General features: G+C 38.3%; 1 protein-coding gene across 1 annotated transcript in view; it reads left to right on the top strand.

The window, feature by feature from the left end:
- Positions 1-1,101: 1,101 nt before the first annotated feature.
- Positions 1,102-13,007, top strand: part of TEX9 (testis expressed 9) — a 46,780-nt gene continuing 34,874 nt past the window's right edge. Inside the window, exons 1-4 of the mRNA XM_006831617.1 lie at positions 1,102-1,128; positions 1,231-1,322; positions 9,143-9,206; positions 12,425-12,501. Coding sequence (XP_006831680.1) covers positions 1,102-1,128; positions 1,231-1,322; positions 9,143-9,206; positions 12,425-12,501 — 260 coding nt within the window. The remainder of the gene's footprint in view (positions 1,129-1,230; positions 1,323-9,142; positions 9,207-12,424; positions 12,502-13,007) is intronic.

The following is a 13,007-nucleotide window of genomic DNA, read 5'->3' as shown; positions in this document are numbered from 1 at the left end:
TTTCTTTCTAGTTCTGTCCATCAAAAGTGTTAGTTATTATTGTTGAGGTGTCTATTCTCATTTCAATTCTTTTAAACTTGCATTTGTGTATTTGGGGGCTCTTTTATTGGATGCAAAGATATTTATTATGATTATGTCCTCTTATTGTATTGGTCCTTTAATAATTCTATAATGTCCTCCCTTGTTTCTTTTGCTGATTTTTGCTTTAAAGTCAATTTTATATGAAGTAACTACTGCTACTCTTGTTCTTTTTTAATGTTGCTATTTACTTGATATATGTTTTTCCATCCTTTGATTTTTGGAGTCCTCGTGTGGTGTTGTGCTGTAGGATAAGCATTGGGTTGTTAACTGCAAGATTGACAGTTCAAACCCACCAACCACTCCTCAGAAACCCTATGCAGGATTGCCATAAGTCAAAATTGACTTGGGTTCTTTACAATACCTGCCTTCTCCTTATTTATGTTGCTATACCTAGCAACTACTGATTGCTGTGTTGGGAGTCCTGATGCGGCGCTGTGGGTTAAAATGTGCCAGACTGCAAAGACCGGGCAGTTGCACGGTCGGTAGTTCAAGCTCACCAGCCACTCCTCGGAAACCCTATACAGAGTCGCTATGTGTCGGAACCGACTCGACGGCACTTCATAACAACAACTGTGTCAGGTACACTGACTGGAGATCATAGACTCTTAGCCATGTTGTAAATAAATGTTCGGAATTAGAACTTTAGAATTTCAGCGGAGACGTCCTTTTAAACAAAAGGCATGGGGGTTGGATTAGCCACTAACGGTTAAAAAAAAATCTCAAGAGTAAGGGGTTTACTAGATTGCTTTCTATTGAGTAGTAGAAACGAACTTGCCTTCCTTAGCTGAAAAATATCCAAGGTGAGATTTCAGAACAGGCTATAACTCAAAAAGTAGTTCACGGGCAATGCACAACAATAGAGGTAGCGGCTATCACCGCCAGGTACCGTAGCTCCTCCCAAGTTTCTCCTCGCTTTCAGGAAGGAGAGCGCTGGAGTAGGGACGACTGCGCGCTCAGGATGTGGCAACTCTCGCGGGAAGATTTGTGGTTGCCTTGGAAACCACGTCGCGGTCCTAAAAGATGGCGGGGCGAAGTGTTGGTCAGAGGGTGGGTTCAATTCCGGAGATCTATGTAGCCGCTAGTCTTCAGGAGGGCTAGAGGGACGCCAAACTCTAATTTCTGGTCTGAAAGTCTTTGTCTCTTTTTCAGAGACGAAGCGTCCCAGGGACTCCGCTCCCATCACGCGTTTACAAAACGACTACACTTCGACCGGACCTCCTCGCCAAGGAGGAAGAATATAAGTAAGAAATTCGGCCCCAGTTGATCTTTTCCTTTATCCTTACACCGAAATGTGGCTGCTTACATTTTTTTTTTTTTTTAAAAAGACAGGCTGAATCACTGAAGTTTCAGTGATTTAGTCATTTAGTCGACATTCCTAAGCCACCACCCCGCTTTCAAAGTTTTTTTCTTTCTTTCACAGGAATAGCTTGCTCACTTAGTAGAAGATACTAAGTTCGTCAGCAAGATGCTACTGTTGGATGAGATTTGGGTATCAGGAATTGCCAAGAATAGTTTAATTTGGAGTTTAGGACATTCGCTTAATTTCAATTCCTGAATAGACGCTGTAGGGGGAAACTATGGATTGCTAACTGCAAGGTGGTCAATTCAAACCCGCCAGCCGCTTGGAAACCCTATATAGGGTCGCCATGAGTCTGTACTGACTCTACTTACGTATGTAAATTTATTTTAGGCTTGGTTTCTAAATCCGAAGTGTGTTTCCTGGTGTAACCATCAATCGTTAATACCCAAGGTAACTAAAGCATAGAGATGAAATTGTTTGTGCAAGTGACTATTTTGTTATTAAATGCCGTTGAGTCGGTTCTGACTCATAACGACCCTGTATAGGGTTTTGGAGGAGAGGCTGGTGGGTTTGAACCGTCAACCTTGTGGTTAGTGGTCCAGTTTATTCTACAGGACCACACCAGGACTAATAAATAGCTAGTTAATGGCAGCGTTGCAACTAGAATACTGGTCTTTTGACTTCTCTCCAGCCATCCTTCCATTTCCCTGCAAGTGCAACAGGACCACGTTAGGTATTATTAGAAGCAAAATTGGAGCACTGGTGTGGAAGTGCCAAATCTTCCATAGTTTCTCGTTTGCTCTTGAACAGTTGCTTACTCACTTGTAAAATGAGAAGGTTGGCTGGTGATCTGAAGGATTTCTTCCAGTTCCAGCCTTCTGTGATTCTATTCTTAATGAGCCTAAATGTGTAGAGGTCCCTGGAATGAACTATTCTCATCTTCATTTGGTGGAGTTGGAAGAAGGGTTTCCTTTGCTATCTTTCAGGGTAGTTATTCCTGTCCTGACAATACTTGCCTTTATTCTTGGCCCATACAACTTCTCAGCCCCCAGTTTTCACATAGCTTCTAGAGTAATCTTTTAATTTGACCACAACATTCCTTTGCTTAAAGTCTGTAGTAGTTTTCTGTTACACTTCAAAAGCTATAGCAGTTCTGGCACCTGCCTACTCTGCTGTTTGATCTTGTGTGCTTACTATTATCCATCTTCACCGGCCTTTTAGTCCCTCAAGCTGTTTCCTGCCTTTTCCTTGAGGCCAACCACACATGCCTTCTACCTGTAATGCCCAGAGTTTCCTTCCTTGGCCTTGCTGTTATTCTTTTTTACTGAATTGTATTAATTTTTCTTTGAAATTAACATAATTTGTTATTATAAATTCATTGCTCTTTTACTTGTTTTTTTTTGTTTGTTTGTTTGTTTGTGGCCTCCACAGGACTGTGGTGAATTTCACAGGGGAAGAGACTATGTTTGTTTCTCTTGACATTGGTGTGGTAGGATCAGCCCTGGCCTGCTAACCATAATAAGGTCAGCAGGTCAAACCCACCAGCTGCTCCTTGGAAACCCTATTTGGGGTCGCTATGAGTGGGAACCTACTTGATGGCACTTAACAACAACAATAACCTTACAAAAGGAGCCCTGGTTACTCAGTTATAACAGTTCTTCTGTCCTATTTGGTTGCTGTGAGTTGGAACTGAGTCAATAATAGTGGATTTGACTTTGGTGTATATTGTTGTTGTTATGTGCCGTGGAGTCGGTTCCGACCCATAGCGACCCTGCACAGGGTTTCCGAGGCTGTAAATCTTTATGGGAGCAGAACGTCTCATCTTTTTCCCGCAGAACCGCTGGTAGTTTCGAACTGCTGACCTTGTGGTTCACAGCCCAATTCGTAACCACTATGCTACCAGAGCTCCTTTGGTGTATATACTTACAGAAAATATATTTTAATGTCCCCTCTTCTTTGTAGTTTAAAATAAAGTAGCTAGTTTCATTTACATTATGGAAAATAGCCTGGCAGTTCCTCTGCTGGTAAAGCATAATTACAAATGGTCTGTATTTAAAATAGAAATATATTTCAAAGTACAACCGAATGATTTTAAATGAACTAGTGAACTAGACATATGCTAACTTTCCATGATATGTAGGAAGATAATCATCCTACTTTATCTGATAAACAGGGCCTGTTGCTCTAGTTCAAGAGTACTGTGAAGAATTGAATTTATTGTTCAAATTCACAAACCAAAATGATTATTTTTATTATCGTTCACTGTTTTATTAGGTGCTGTCAAGTCCGTTCCAACTCATAGTGACCCTATATACAACAGAACCAAACACTGCCCAGGCCTGCGTCCTCCTCACAATTGCTGTTTGAGCCCATTGTTGCTGCCACTGTGTCAGTCCATTTAGTTGGGGGTTTTCCTCTTTTTCTCTGATCTTTCACTTTACCAAGCATGACATCCTTCTCCAGGAACTGATCCCTCCTAGCAAGTCCAAAATATGAGAGACAAAATCTCACCATCCTCACTTCTAAGCAGCATCCTAGCTGTATTTCTTCCAAGATTTGTTGTTCTGGCAGTCCATGGTACTTCAGTATTCTTCAACACCATAATTCAGATGCATCAATTTTTTACAGTCTTCATTGTCCAACTTTCACATACATTTGAAGCTATTGAAAATATCATGGCTTGGGTCAAGTGCACCTTAGTCTTCAAATTGATGTCTTTGCTCTTTAACACTTTAAAGAAGTTTTTGTTTTCTTTACATTGAGGTACAGTCCATACTGATCTTCATCAGTAAGTATTAAGTGCTCTTTGCTTCCAGCAAGCAAGGTTGTGCCATCTGCATATATTGTTGTTTTTAAGTGCCATTGAATCAATTCCAACTTAGTGACCTGGAATAGGAATCCCGAGGCGCGGCAGGTGAATTTGAACCACTGGGAATTTGCAGTTCCCAGTACATTATCTCACAGTGCCACACGAGGTTGAAATGAGTCTGTCTCCAGCCCTGATGCCCCTTTTTTCTTCATATAATCCAGCTTTTTATTATTTGCTCAGCATACAGATTGACCTCAGCAATGATATCCCTTGTTCCACATCCTTTTTTGAATCTGGCTTGAATTTCTGGCAGCTCCCTGTTGATGTAGTGTTGCAAGTGTTTTTGAATTTTCTTTAGCAAAATTTTACTTGCATGTGATGTTAATGATACTATTTGATGATTTTTGCAATCAGTTGGATCACATTTCTTTGGAATGGACACAAATATGGATCTCTTTCAATTGGATGACCAGGCAGCTGTTAAAAATTTCTTGGCATAGACAAATGAGCACCTCCAGTGTTATATCAGTTTGCTGAAACATTTCAATCTGTACTTTGTCAATTCCTGGAACCTGGTTCTTGCCAATGCCTTCAGTGAAGCTTGGACTTCTTGCTTCTGTACTATCAGTTCTTGATCGTATATTACCTCTTGAACCGGTTGAACATCAGCCATTTCTTTTTAATACAGTGATTCTGTATCCGTATCTTCTATTGTCTTGTTTTGATGCTTTCTGCATCATTCAATATTTTGTCTGTTGAATCCTTCACTACTACAAGTTTAGGCTTGAATTTTTTCTTTAGTTCTTTCAGCTTGAGAAATGCTTAGCATGTTCATCTCTTGGTTTTCTAGATCCAGGTCTGCAGATTTCATTCTAATACTTGACTTTGTGTTCTCAAACTGCCCTTTGAAATTTTCTGTTCACCTCTTGTATTTCCTCATTTCTCCAGTCACTTTAGCATTCAAAAGCAAATTTCTGAGTTTCTTCTGACATCCATTTTTGTCATTTCATTCCTTCCTGTCTTTTAAATATCCTATTGCTTTCTTTCTGTTTAATGTTTTGGATGTCATACCAAAACTCTTGTACTCTTTGGTCATTAGTGTTTAATGCATCAAATCTGTTCTTGAGATGGTCTCTAAATTCAGGTGGAATATATTCAATTTTGTGGATTCCTGGTGTGATGCTATAGGATAAGCACTGGACTGCATACCAAAAGGTAGGCAGTTCAAACCCACCATCTGCATCCACCAACAGGGTTGCTATGAGTCAGAATCTACTTGACAGCACTTAACAACAACAACATATTCAAGGTCATACTTTGGCTCTTGTGGACTTGTTTTAATTTTCTTCAGCTTCAGTCTGAACTTGCATATGAGCAACTGATGGTCTGTTCCACAGCCTGTTCCTGTCACTAGAAAGCATTTAGTGCCTTCATTGTTAAGGGTAATTTATTGAATTATTTGAGAGTTTATTTTGCACCTAAGGAGCTCTCGTAGTGTAGTGGTTACGAGTCAGGCTGCCAACCTCAAGGTCAGCAGTTCGAAACTACCAGCAGTTCCATGGGAGAACGATGAGGCGTTCTGCTCCTGTAAAGATTTACAGCCTCGGAAACCCTATGCAGGGTCACTATGAGTCGGAACCGACTCCACAGTACTTAACAACAACAACAACAACATATTTTGTACCTAGTTCTGGTGGCTCATTAGGGATATCATCCCAAAGACAGACATCTACAGATGCTATTCTAGTCTGCAGTTGTTGTTGTTAAGTACCATATAATAGGTTCCAACTCAAAGCGATTCTTTATATGATTTGTGAGGAGCAACTAGTGGGTTTGAACTGCCGACCTTGTGGTTTACAGTCCAGTGCTAATCCTACAGTGCCACACCAGGAGTCTATTTTCTAGTGTACTAGGAGTTGTTTTATGATTAAGTGGTCCTTTGTTACTTGTGCTCTGAGACTGGTGAACAGAACAGCACCTTGGCTCTCCCTGAAGCTTACAGAGAGCTTCCATGGCATGCAGAAGTTAAATGTCTGGCTAGTCATATAGGCAAGAATGGAAGTTCATTAAAGAGTATCTGTTTTGCCACCTTTTGTCTTGGTATTCAAGCAGATGGGAGATCTTTTCAATTAGCAGAACACAGTACTTCCCAGGGACCTCACTCCAGAACTGTCTACATTTTAGCTACTGTCAAGTGGTTGGAAGATCACTATTTGGGAGCATAGACTAAGGAACATGCCAGTTACCCAAATCAACAGATATTTCAGTCTTCCTACCTGTATTTTGACATTAAAAGCAAAGCAATAAGATTATGTAATGTCAGTTTTAATTGATTTTGGTAACTGATGTATGAGACAAGCGCCTACTCCCATACATCTTGAAAAGTCTTGTTTCTGTTGGATTTATAGATTACTTTGCTTTATTTATCTTTGCTTGTAAAATAAATGACCTATTAACATAAATTTACTCTAATTATTCTCATGTTTTAAACCTTGACTGTATCCATGTATACTCTCTCTTGGAGGAGTGCTTGTATTATTTTTGCCTTCTTTTTCTCTTATCAGTCTTGCTGAGAGATTTGTTTATTTTATTGATATTGCCTGAGAACTAGCTTTTGAGTTCTTGCTAATCTCTTTATGTTATTTTTTTATTCCATTGGTCTTCTCTTTATTACTCCCAACTCTTATAATTGTGAATTAGAAGAGCCAGAAATAATTTTTTAGGTTCTGAGTTTAATACTTAGATCATTTATTTTATTTTTCTGATTTTTTAGTGAATACATTTAAGTCTATAAAATACTCTTCAGCTATAGTATTAGCTGTATTTTAGGACCTGTTCTGAAATGCATTATTTTGTGGTTATTTCTAACTACTTAGATTTTCATAGTGATTATTTAGGAGTGTGCATTTTAGATGAAAAAATGAGGCTTTTGTTTACTTATTGTTTCTTTTTATTATTATTATTTTTTGTATTTTAAAGTTTATTTTTAATTTCCCTCTGGTCAGAAAATATATCTCATAAACATTTTTAAATGTTTTTGGGATTTTTTTTGTGTATGTGTCCAAGTAAATAAATTGTAAATATTCTGTATGTTCTTCAAATGAAAGTATATTTACTATTTGTTGATCAATCTAATAAGTCAGACTAATTAATTTTGTTAATCATAACATAAGTCTCTGCCATTTTTTCTACTAGCTTTGTTAGTTTCTGTTAGAAGTGTATTAAAATCATCGACTATAATTATAGTTAAAATTTTTTTTCTCATTATAAGTAAGTTACCTTTTGTTTGGAGGATATTGTTGATTGTAATGTGTCCCCCCAAAATACAAGTTAACTTGGCTAAGCAGTGATTCTCAATATTAGGTAATTATCCTCCATTTTGTGATCTGATGTAATTATTTTGTGTTGCTAATCTTACCCTCTATTTAATGAGGTAGGATTAAAGGCAATTATGTAAATGAGGCAGATACAATCTATAGCATAAATTACATCTTGAGTCAATCTCTTTTGAAATGTAAAAGATTAAACATGTGAGGCACCTCAATACCACCAAGAAGGGCCAGAAGCAGAGCACTTATTAATGAAAATCAAAGACCACAGTCTTCTATATGGATTACACCTTAACATAAAGGAGATAGAAATCCTCATACATGGACCAATAAGCAACATCATGAAAAATGGAGAAGATTGAAGTTGTCAAGGATTTCATTTTTACTTGAATCCACCATAGTCCACAATCATGGAAGTATCAGTCCGGAGATCAAAGGACATACTGCATTGCGCAAATCTGATGTAGAGGATTTCTTTTAAGTGTTAAAAAGCAAAGATGTCACTTTGAATACAAACACATAGCTGACCCAAGCCATGGTATTACCAGTCACTTCATATGCATGTGAAGGAGTCCTGATAGTATTGTGGGTTATGCACTGGGTTGCTAAATGCAGGGTCAGCAGTTCAAATCTACCAGCTGCTCCATGGAAGAAAGAGGAGACTTTTTTCTTCCATAAAGATTTACAACTGGAAATTCTATACAGTGAGTTGGAACTGACTGTGTGGTATACAGTAGCAGCATATGCATATGAAAGATGGACAGTGAATGTGGAAGACCAAAAGAATATGATGTTGGTAAAGAATATTAAATATGCCACAAATCGCCATAGTAACATCTGTCTTTGAAGAAGTACAGCCGGAATGCTCATTAGAAGCAAGGATGGCGAGATTTCGTTTCACATATTTTGAACATATCATTAAGAGGGACCAGTCATTTGGGGGGTGGGGGCTAGCAACAGTAACACTAGTAGTGAGGTATGCATACTATAAGGAGCTCTGGTAGCGTAGTGGTTACGAATCGGGCTGCGAGCCACAAGGTCAGCGGTTCGAAACTACCAGCTGTTCCGTGGGAGAAAGATGAGGCTTTCTGCTCCCGTAAAGATTTCCAGCCTCAGAAACTGTACAGAGTCACTATGAGTCGGAACCAACTTCACGGCACATAACAACAACAACAATGCACACTATAGAATGGTCAACCATTTGAGATCAAAAGGGCAGCATTTGCCTAAGGACAAAGTTCAAAAGTGTTGGGAAAGAAGGAGGAATGGAAACGAACACAGGAGGAAAGTGGAATAGGTGATACCAAGAGGAAGAGTAGAGTTGAGTTGGACCCATCCAGTTTACTCTTTCCAAACTTATTGGTCAGAAAAGGCATTCCTCCAGAAAGAGTAAAAGGCCAGAGAAGGCCAGGATTTATACTGTTTGGTTTCTAATTCAGGGAAGGAAAACTCCAGGGGAAGTGGAGAATAATAGTTATGCCAATTTTAGAGTAAAAATATGATGCGTATGTTTTGGCATTTGCTGAAGAGATCAGTTGCTAAAGTGTAGTTACTGAAACTTAATTATTTTCACTTTTGTTAAATCTTCAGTGTACCCTAGTTAATAAACCTTTATGCTTTTAGGCGTTTAAATGCAGAGTTGGAGGCAAAGACAGCTGACCTGGTTCGCCAAGCTGAGGAAATAATAGTAAGTAAATGTACAATTGTTAGTAATTTAATGGAAATGTTAAAGAAAACATTATGAATAACATCCATACAAAAAAGCCCTGCTAACCAAAAGAGCAATAGTTTGTGCTTACCAGCAGCTCCATAAGAGAAAGATGTAGCAGTTTGCTTTCATAAAAATTGTGGGGTTTTTTTGTTGTTATGTTCTCTGGTAGCGTAGTGGTTACAAATCGGGCTGTGAACCGCAAGGTCAGCAGTTCGAAACTACCAGCTGCTCCGCGGGAGAAAGATTAGGCTTTCTGCTCCTGTAGAGATTGACAGTCTCGGAAACCCTGTTCAGGGTCGCTATGGGTCGGAACCGACTCGACAGCACTTAACAACAACAAAACAATGTTCTGTAAAGTATATTTCTATTTATAGTGACCGTATATTACAGAGTCGAATTACTCCATATGTTTCCTAGACTGTAATCTTTATGATGTGTAATCACCTCATATGCATACGAAATCTGGACAAAGAATAAAGAAGACTAAAGAACTGATGACTTTGAGTTATGGTTTTGGCAAAGAATATTCAATATTCCATGGAATGCCATGATAACCAACAAATCTGACTTGGAGGAAGCACAGCTAGAATGCTCCTAAGAAGTGAGGATGGTGAGATTTGGTGTCACATACTTTGGACATGATATCATGAAGAATCAATTCCTAGAGAAGGCTATCGTGCTTGGTGAAGTAGAGGAAGACCCTCAACAAGATGGATTGACACAGTGACTGCAACAGTGGGCTCATACACAGCAGCAATTGTGAAGATTGTACAGAACTGGGCAGTGTTTCATTTTACTCATACATAGTGATTCTAAGAGTTGGCAATAACGCGACAGCACATAACAACAGTAACAGCAGTCTTTACAGGAGCAGACTGCCCGTTCTTTTATTCTGTGGAGCCACTAGTGGGTTCAAACCACTGACCCGTCAACTAGCAGCCAAGCTCTTCACTGTTACATCATCAGGGCTCCTTTCTGTCAAGATTACAGCCTTGGAAACGTTATGGCGCAGTTCTACTGTGTCTTGTAAGGTTGTGACTTGGTAGCAATGGGTTGCTTTATGGTTTATACATACAAAAAAAAGTACCAAAAATCTAAATATTTAGTTTAATGAATTATCACAAACTCAGTATGAATATACATTTATATGGTTGATTATGATTTTGGTATGTATACATTTTCTAAAAGCTGCTGAAAAACTTTTCTATTTACATGCTCCATTTGTCTAATAAATATGAACATTAATATCAATAAAGGAGCTCTGGTGGTTGGAATCAACTTGATGACACCTAAAAACAACAATATTTTGTAATTCTTCCAATTACTATAAGATTAATCTTTGAGAGTAACTGTGTAGAGTTAACTTTGTAAGGATAGAAGTACAATGGTCTCCAGATGAAAGTTGAATACATGGTAATAGTCTTCATTAATATACATACGATAATTTCTTTCTTGCCCTCCACAGATGGGTATAACTCAGATTCTTAGGGTAGCCCAGAATCATACTTGTACTCAGGGAAAATGTAGTGAGGTTTTATCACCAAATGTATCCAGACATGCTTTACCCCATCCTGGGGAGCAAGGTGGGTAATCCAACTTTAAGATCACCATTCGTATTGTTAGTAGATGGGCTATAGTTGTTGTTTTGTTAAGTGCCTTCCAGTCGGTTCTGGTAGCAACCTGATAAACCACCAAACTTCCGGTTCAAACTGACCTTGTGGTCCAGTTCTTGTCTTACAGCATAAAGGAATAAAGGGGCTACTTTAAAACTCTTCCCATTCTTTTCCATGATTAGATTATAATTCCTCTTCTAAACTCTAAAAACTAAATAAAATGGAGGGAAGAAAATCTAGACAATATTCTATTGTCATGATATCTATGCAACCCTGGCGGGAGCTCAGTGGCTCTGTGGGATAAGCATTGGACTATAAACTACAGTGTCAGCAGTTTGAGCCCACCACCTGCTCTGCGGTAGAAGGATGAGGCTTTCTGCTGCCGCAAAGATAATGTATAGCATTGGACGGTTCCAAGTGGCACTAAAAAACAACAAACCACAAAAAGTGGGGTCCTGGTGTGGTGCTGTCAGATAAACACTGGACTGGTACCACAAGGTTCCTAGTTTAAAACCACAAGCAACTCCTTGGAAACCCTAAACAGCGTTACTAAGAGTTGGAACCAACTTGATGACACTTAACAACAGCAATGATATGTAATTATTTGTTGTTTGAAGAGTAAGAAATTTATCATGTAACATTTCAAGTAATATAGTTAGGTAATGTTACAGATTTGCTAGTTGAATTTATAATTAAGGATGTTATTAAAATATGTTTTTTATTCTGTCTTTTAATTTCTGCCAGTGTCCAAAGAACAAGCAAATACTTGAAAAAAATCCAACATTATAGTAAAACTAGAGATCAATGATATATTTAGGTTGAATGTACCCTTAAAAAAATATTTTTCCTGAAATACAGCAGAGTAGAAAACTAGGAGGAGTTCTGGTGTGGTGCTGTAGGCTAAGCACCAGACTACTCACCTCAAGGTCGGTGGCTCGAACCTACAGTGGCTCCTCAGAAACCCAGTGTGGGGTTGCTATGAGTCCAAACCGACTTGATGACACTTAACACCAATAGAAAACTAGAAAGAGCTAGAAAAGGCAAGGGGGTACTCCCACCCCTGCAGAAGCTGACTGAATATAACTTCTTCATGTTGAATTTTTGTTTAATCATTATTTATTTCCTGATATAACTCTACCAAAAGTCTTTACCCCTGGTGCCTCATTTTTAGCATCTTCATGGTATTCTTAACATTGAAGCTTGCCTATTTTGAGACATGTTTTTCTATGCTCTAATGGGTTTCTTTTACTTATTTTTTTAAATTTCTTGTGAGGTTTTCTAATTTCCTCTGCATATTACATAAAATGGAAGACTCCAATGTAGTAGGGAAGCAGGAGTCTGATAATATCATATGAAGGCATTGACACTCATATTTTCCCAGAAAGTTGACTTTTCTTAGCCCATAGGTAATGGAAGGTAAAACTGAAATTACATCATGGCATGTAGAATTCTATGACTCCATGTCCTAGAAACCAAGGACAACTCAGATATGATTCATAGCAGAAAGGGACATGGGTATACCCACCCGAGTTGTATAACTTTTCTGTATTATAAATGCCTTATCTTTCCTCATTTAACTAGCGAGAGCAGCAGGAGGTACAGTCTAAGCCTATTTCACAAATCAAATGCCACGAAGAGGAGGAGGATCAGAATTTAAGGTAAGTAACTGAAATGCTCAAATACTATTCATTTTCTTTTTTTTTTAAATGTGGATTTTTAAAAAATTATTTAAAATCTTTTTACATGTAAATGTTAGAAATCTATAATTTGAAGAATAGGGTAACATGTAAAATAATAATAATTGAAGACTTTGGGAGTCCTGTCATGACACTGTAGGATAAGCACTGGACTGCTAATGACAAGGTTGGTGGTTCAAACCCACCCCATACAGGGTTGCTATGAGTTGGAACTGACTTGACGGCACTTAACAACAATAAAATCTTAGTCAGACACCATTGCAAGACTTGTACCCACTTTATCTCATTTAATTTTCAAAGTATTGCTTTGAGATAAGTATTATTTTCCTCATTTTTAGGATGAGGAAACTGCAGCTTAGAAAGGTTTAATAGCTTGCCCGAGGACATGTAGGTAATATGTCATTTCACTGAGATTCAAACTACAATTGATATGTTTTCTATATCATACTATGTTGTTGTTAAGTGCC

The sequence above is a fragment of the Chrysochloris asiatica genome, unplaced genomic scaffold (genome assembly GCF_000296735.1).
Source record: "Chrysochloris asiatica unplaced genomic scaffold, ChrAsi1.0 scaffold00004, whole genome shotgun sequence".
NCBI classification, from domain to species: domain Eukaryota; kingdom Metazoa; phylum Chordata; class Mammalia; order Afrosoricida; family Chrysochloridae; genus Chrysochloris; species Chrysochloris asiatica.
This window is presented reverse-complemented; position numbering and strand designations above follow the sequence as displayed.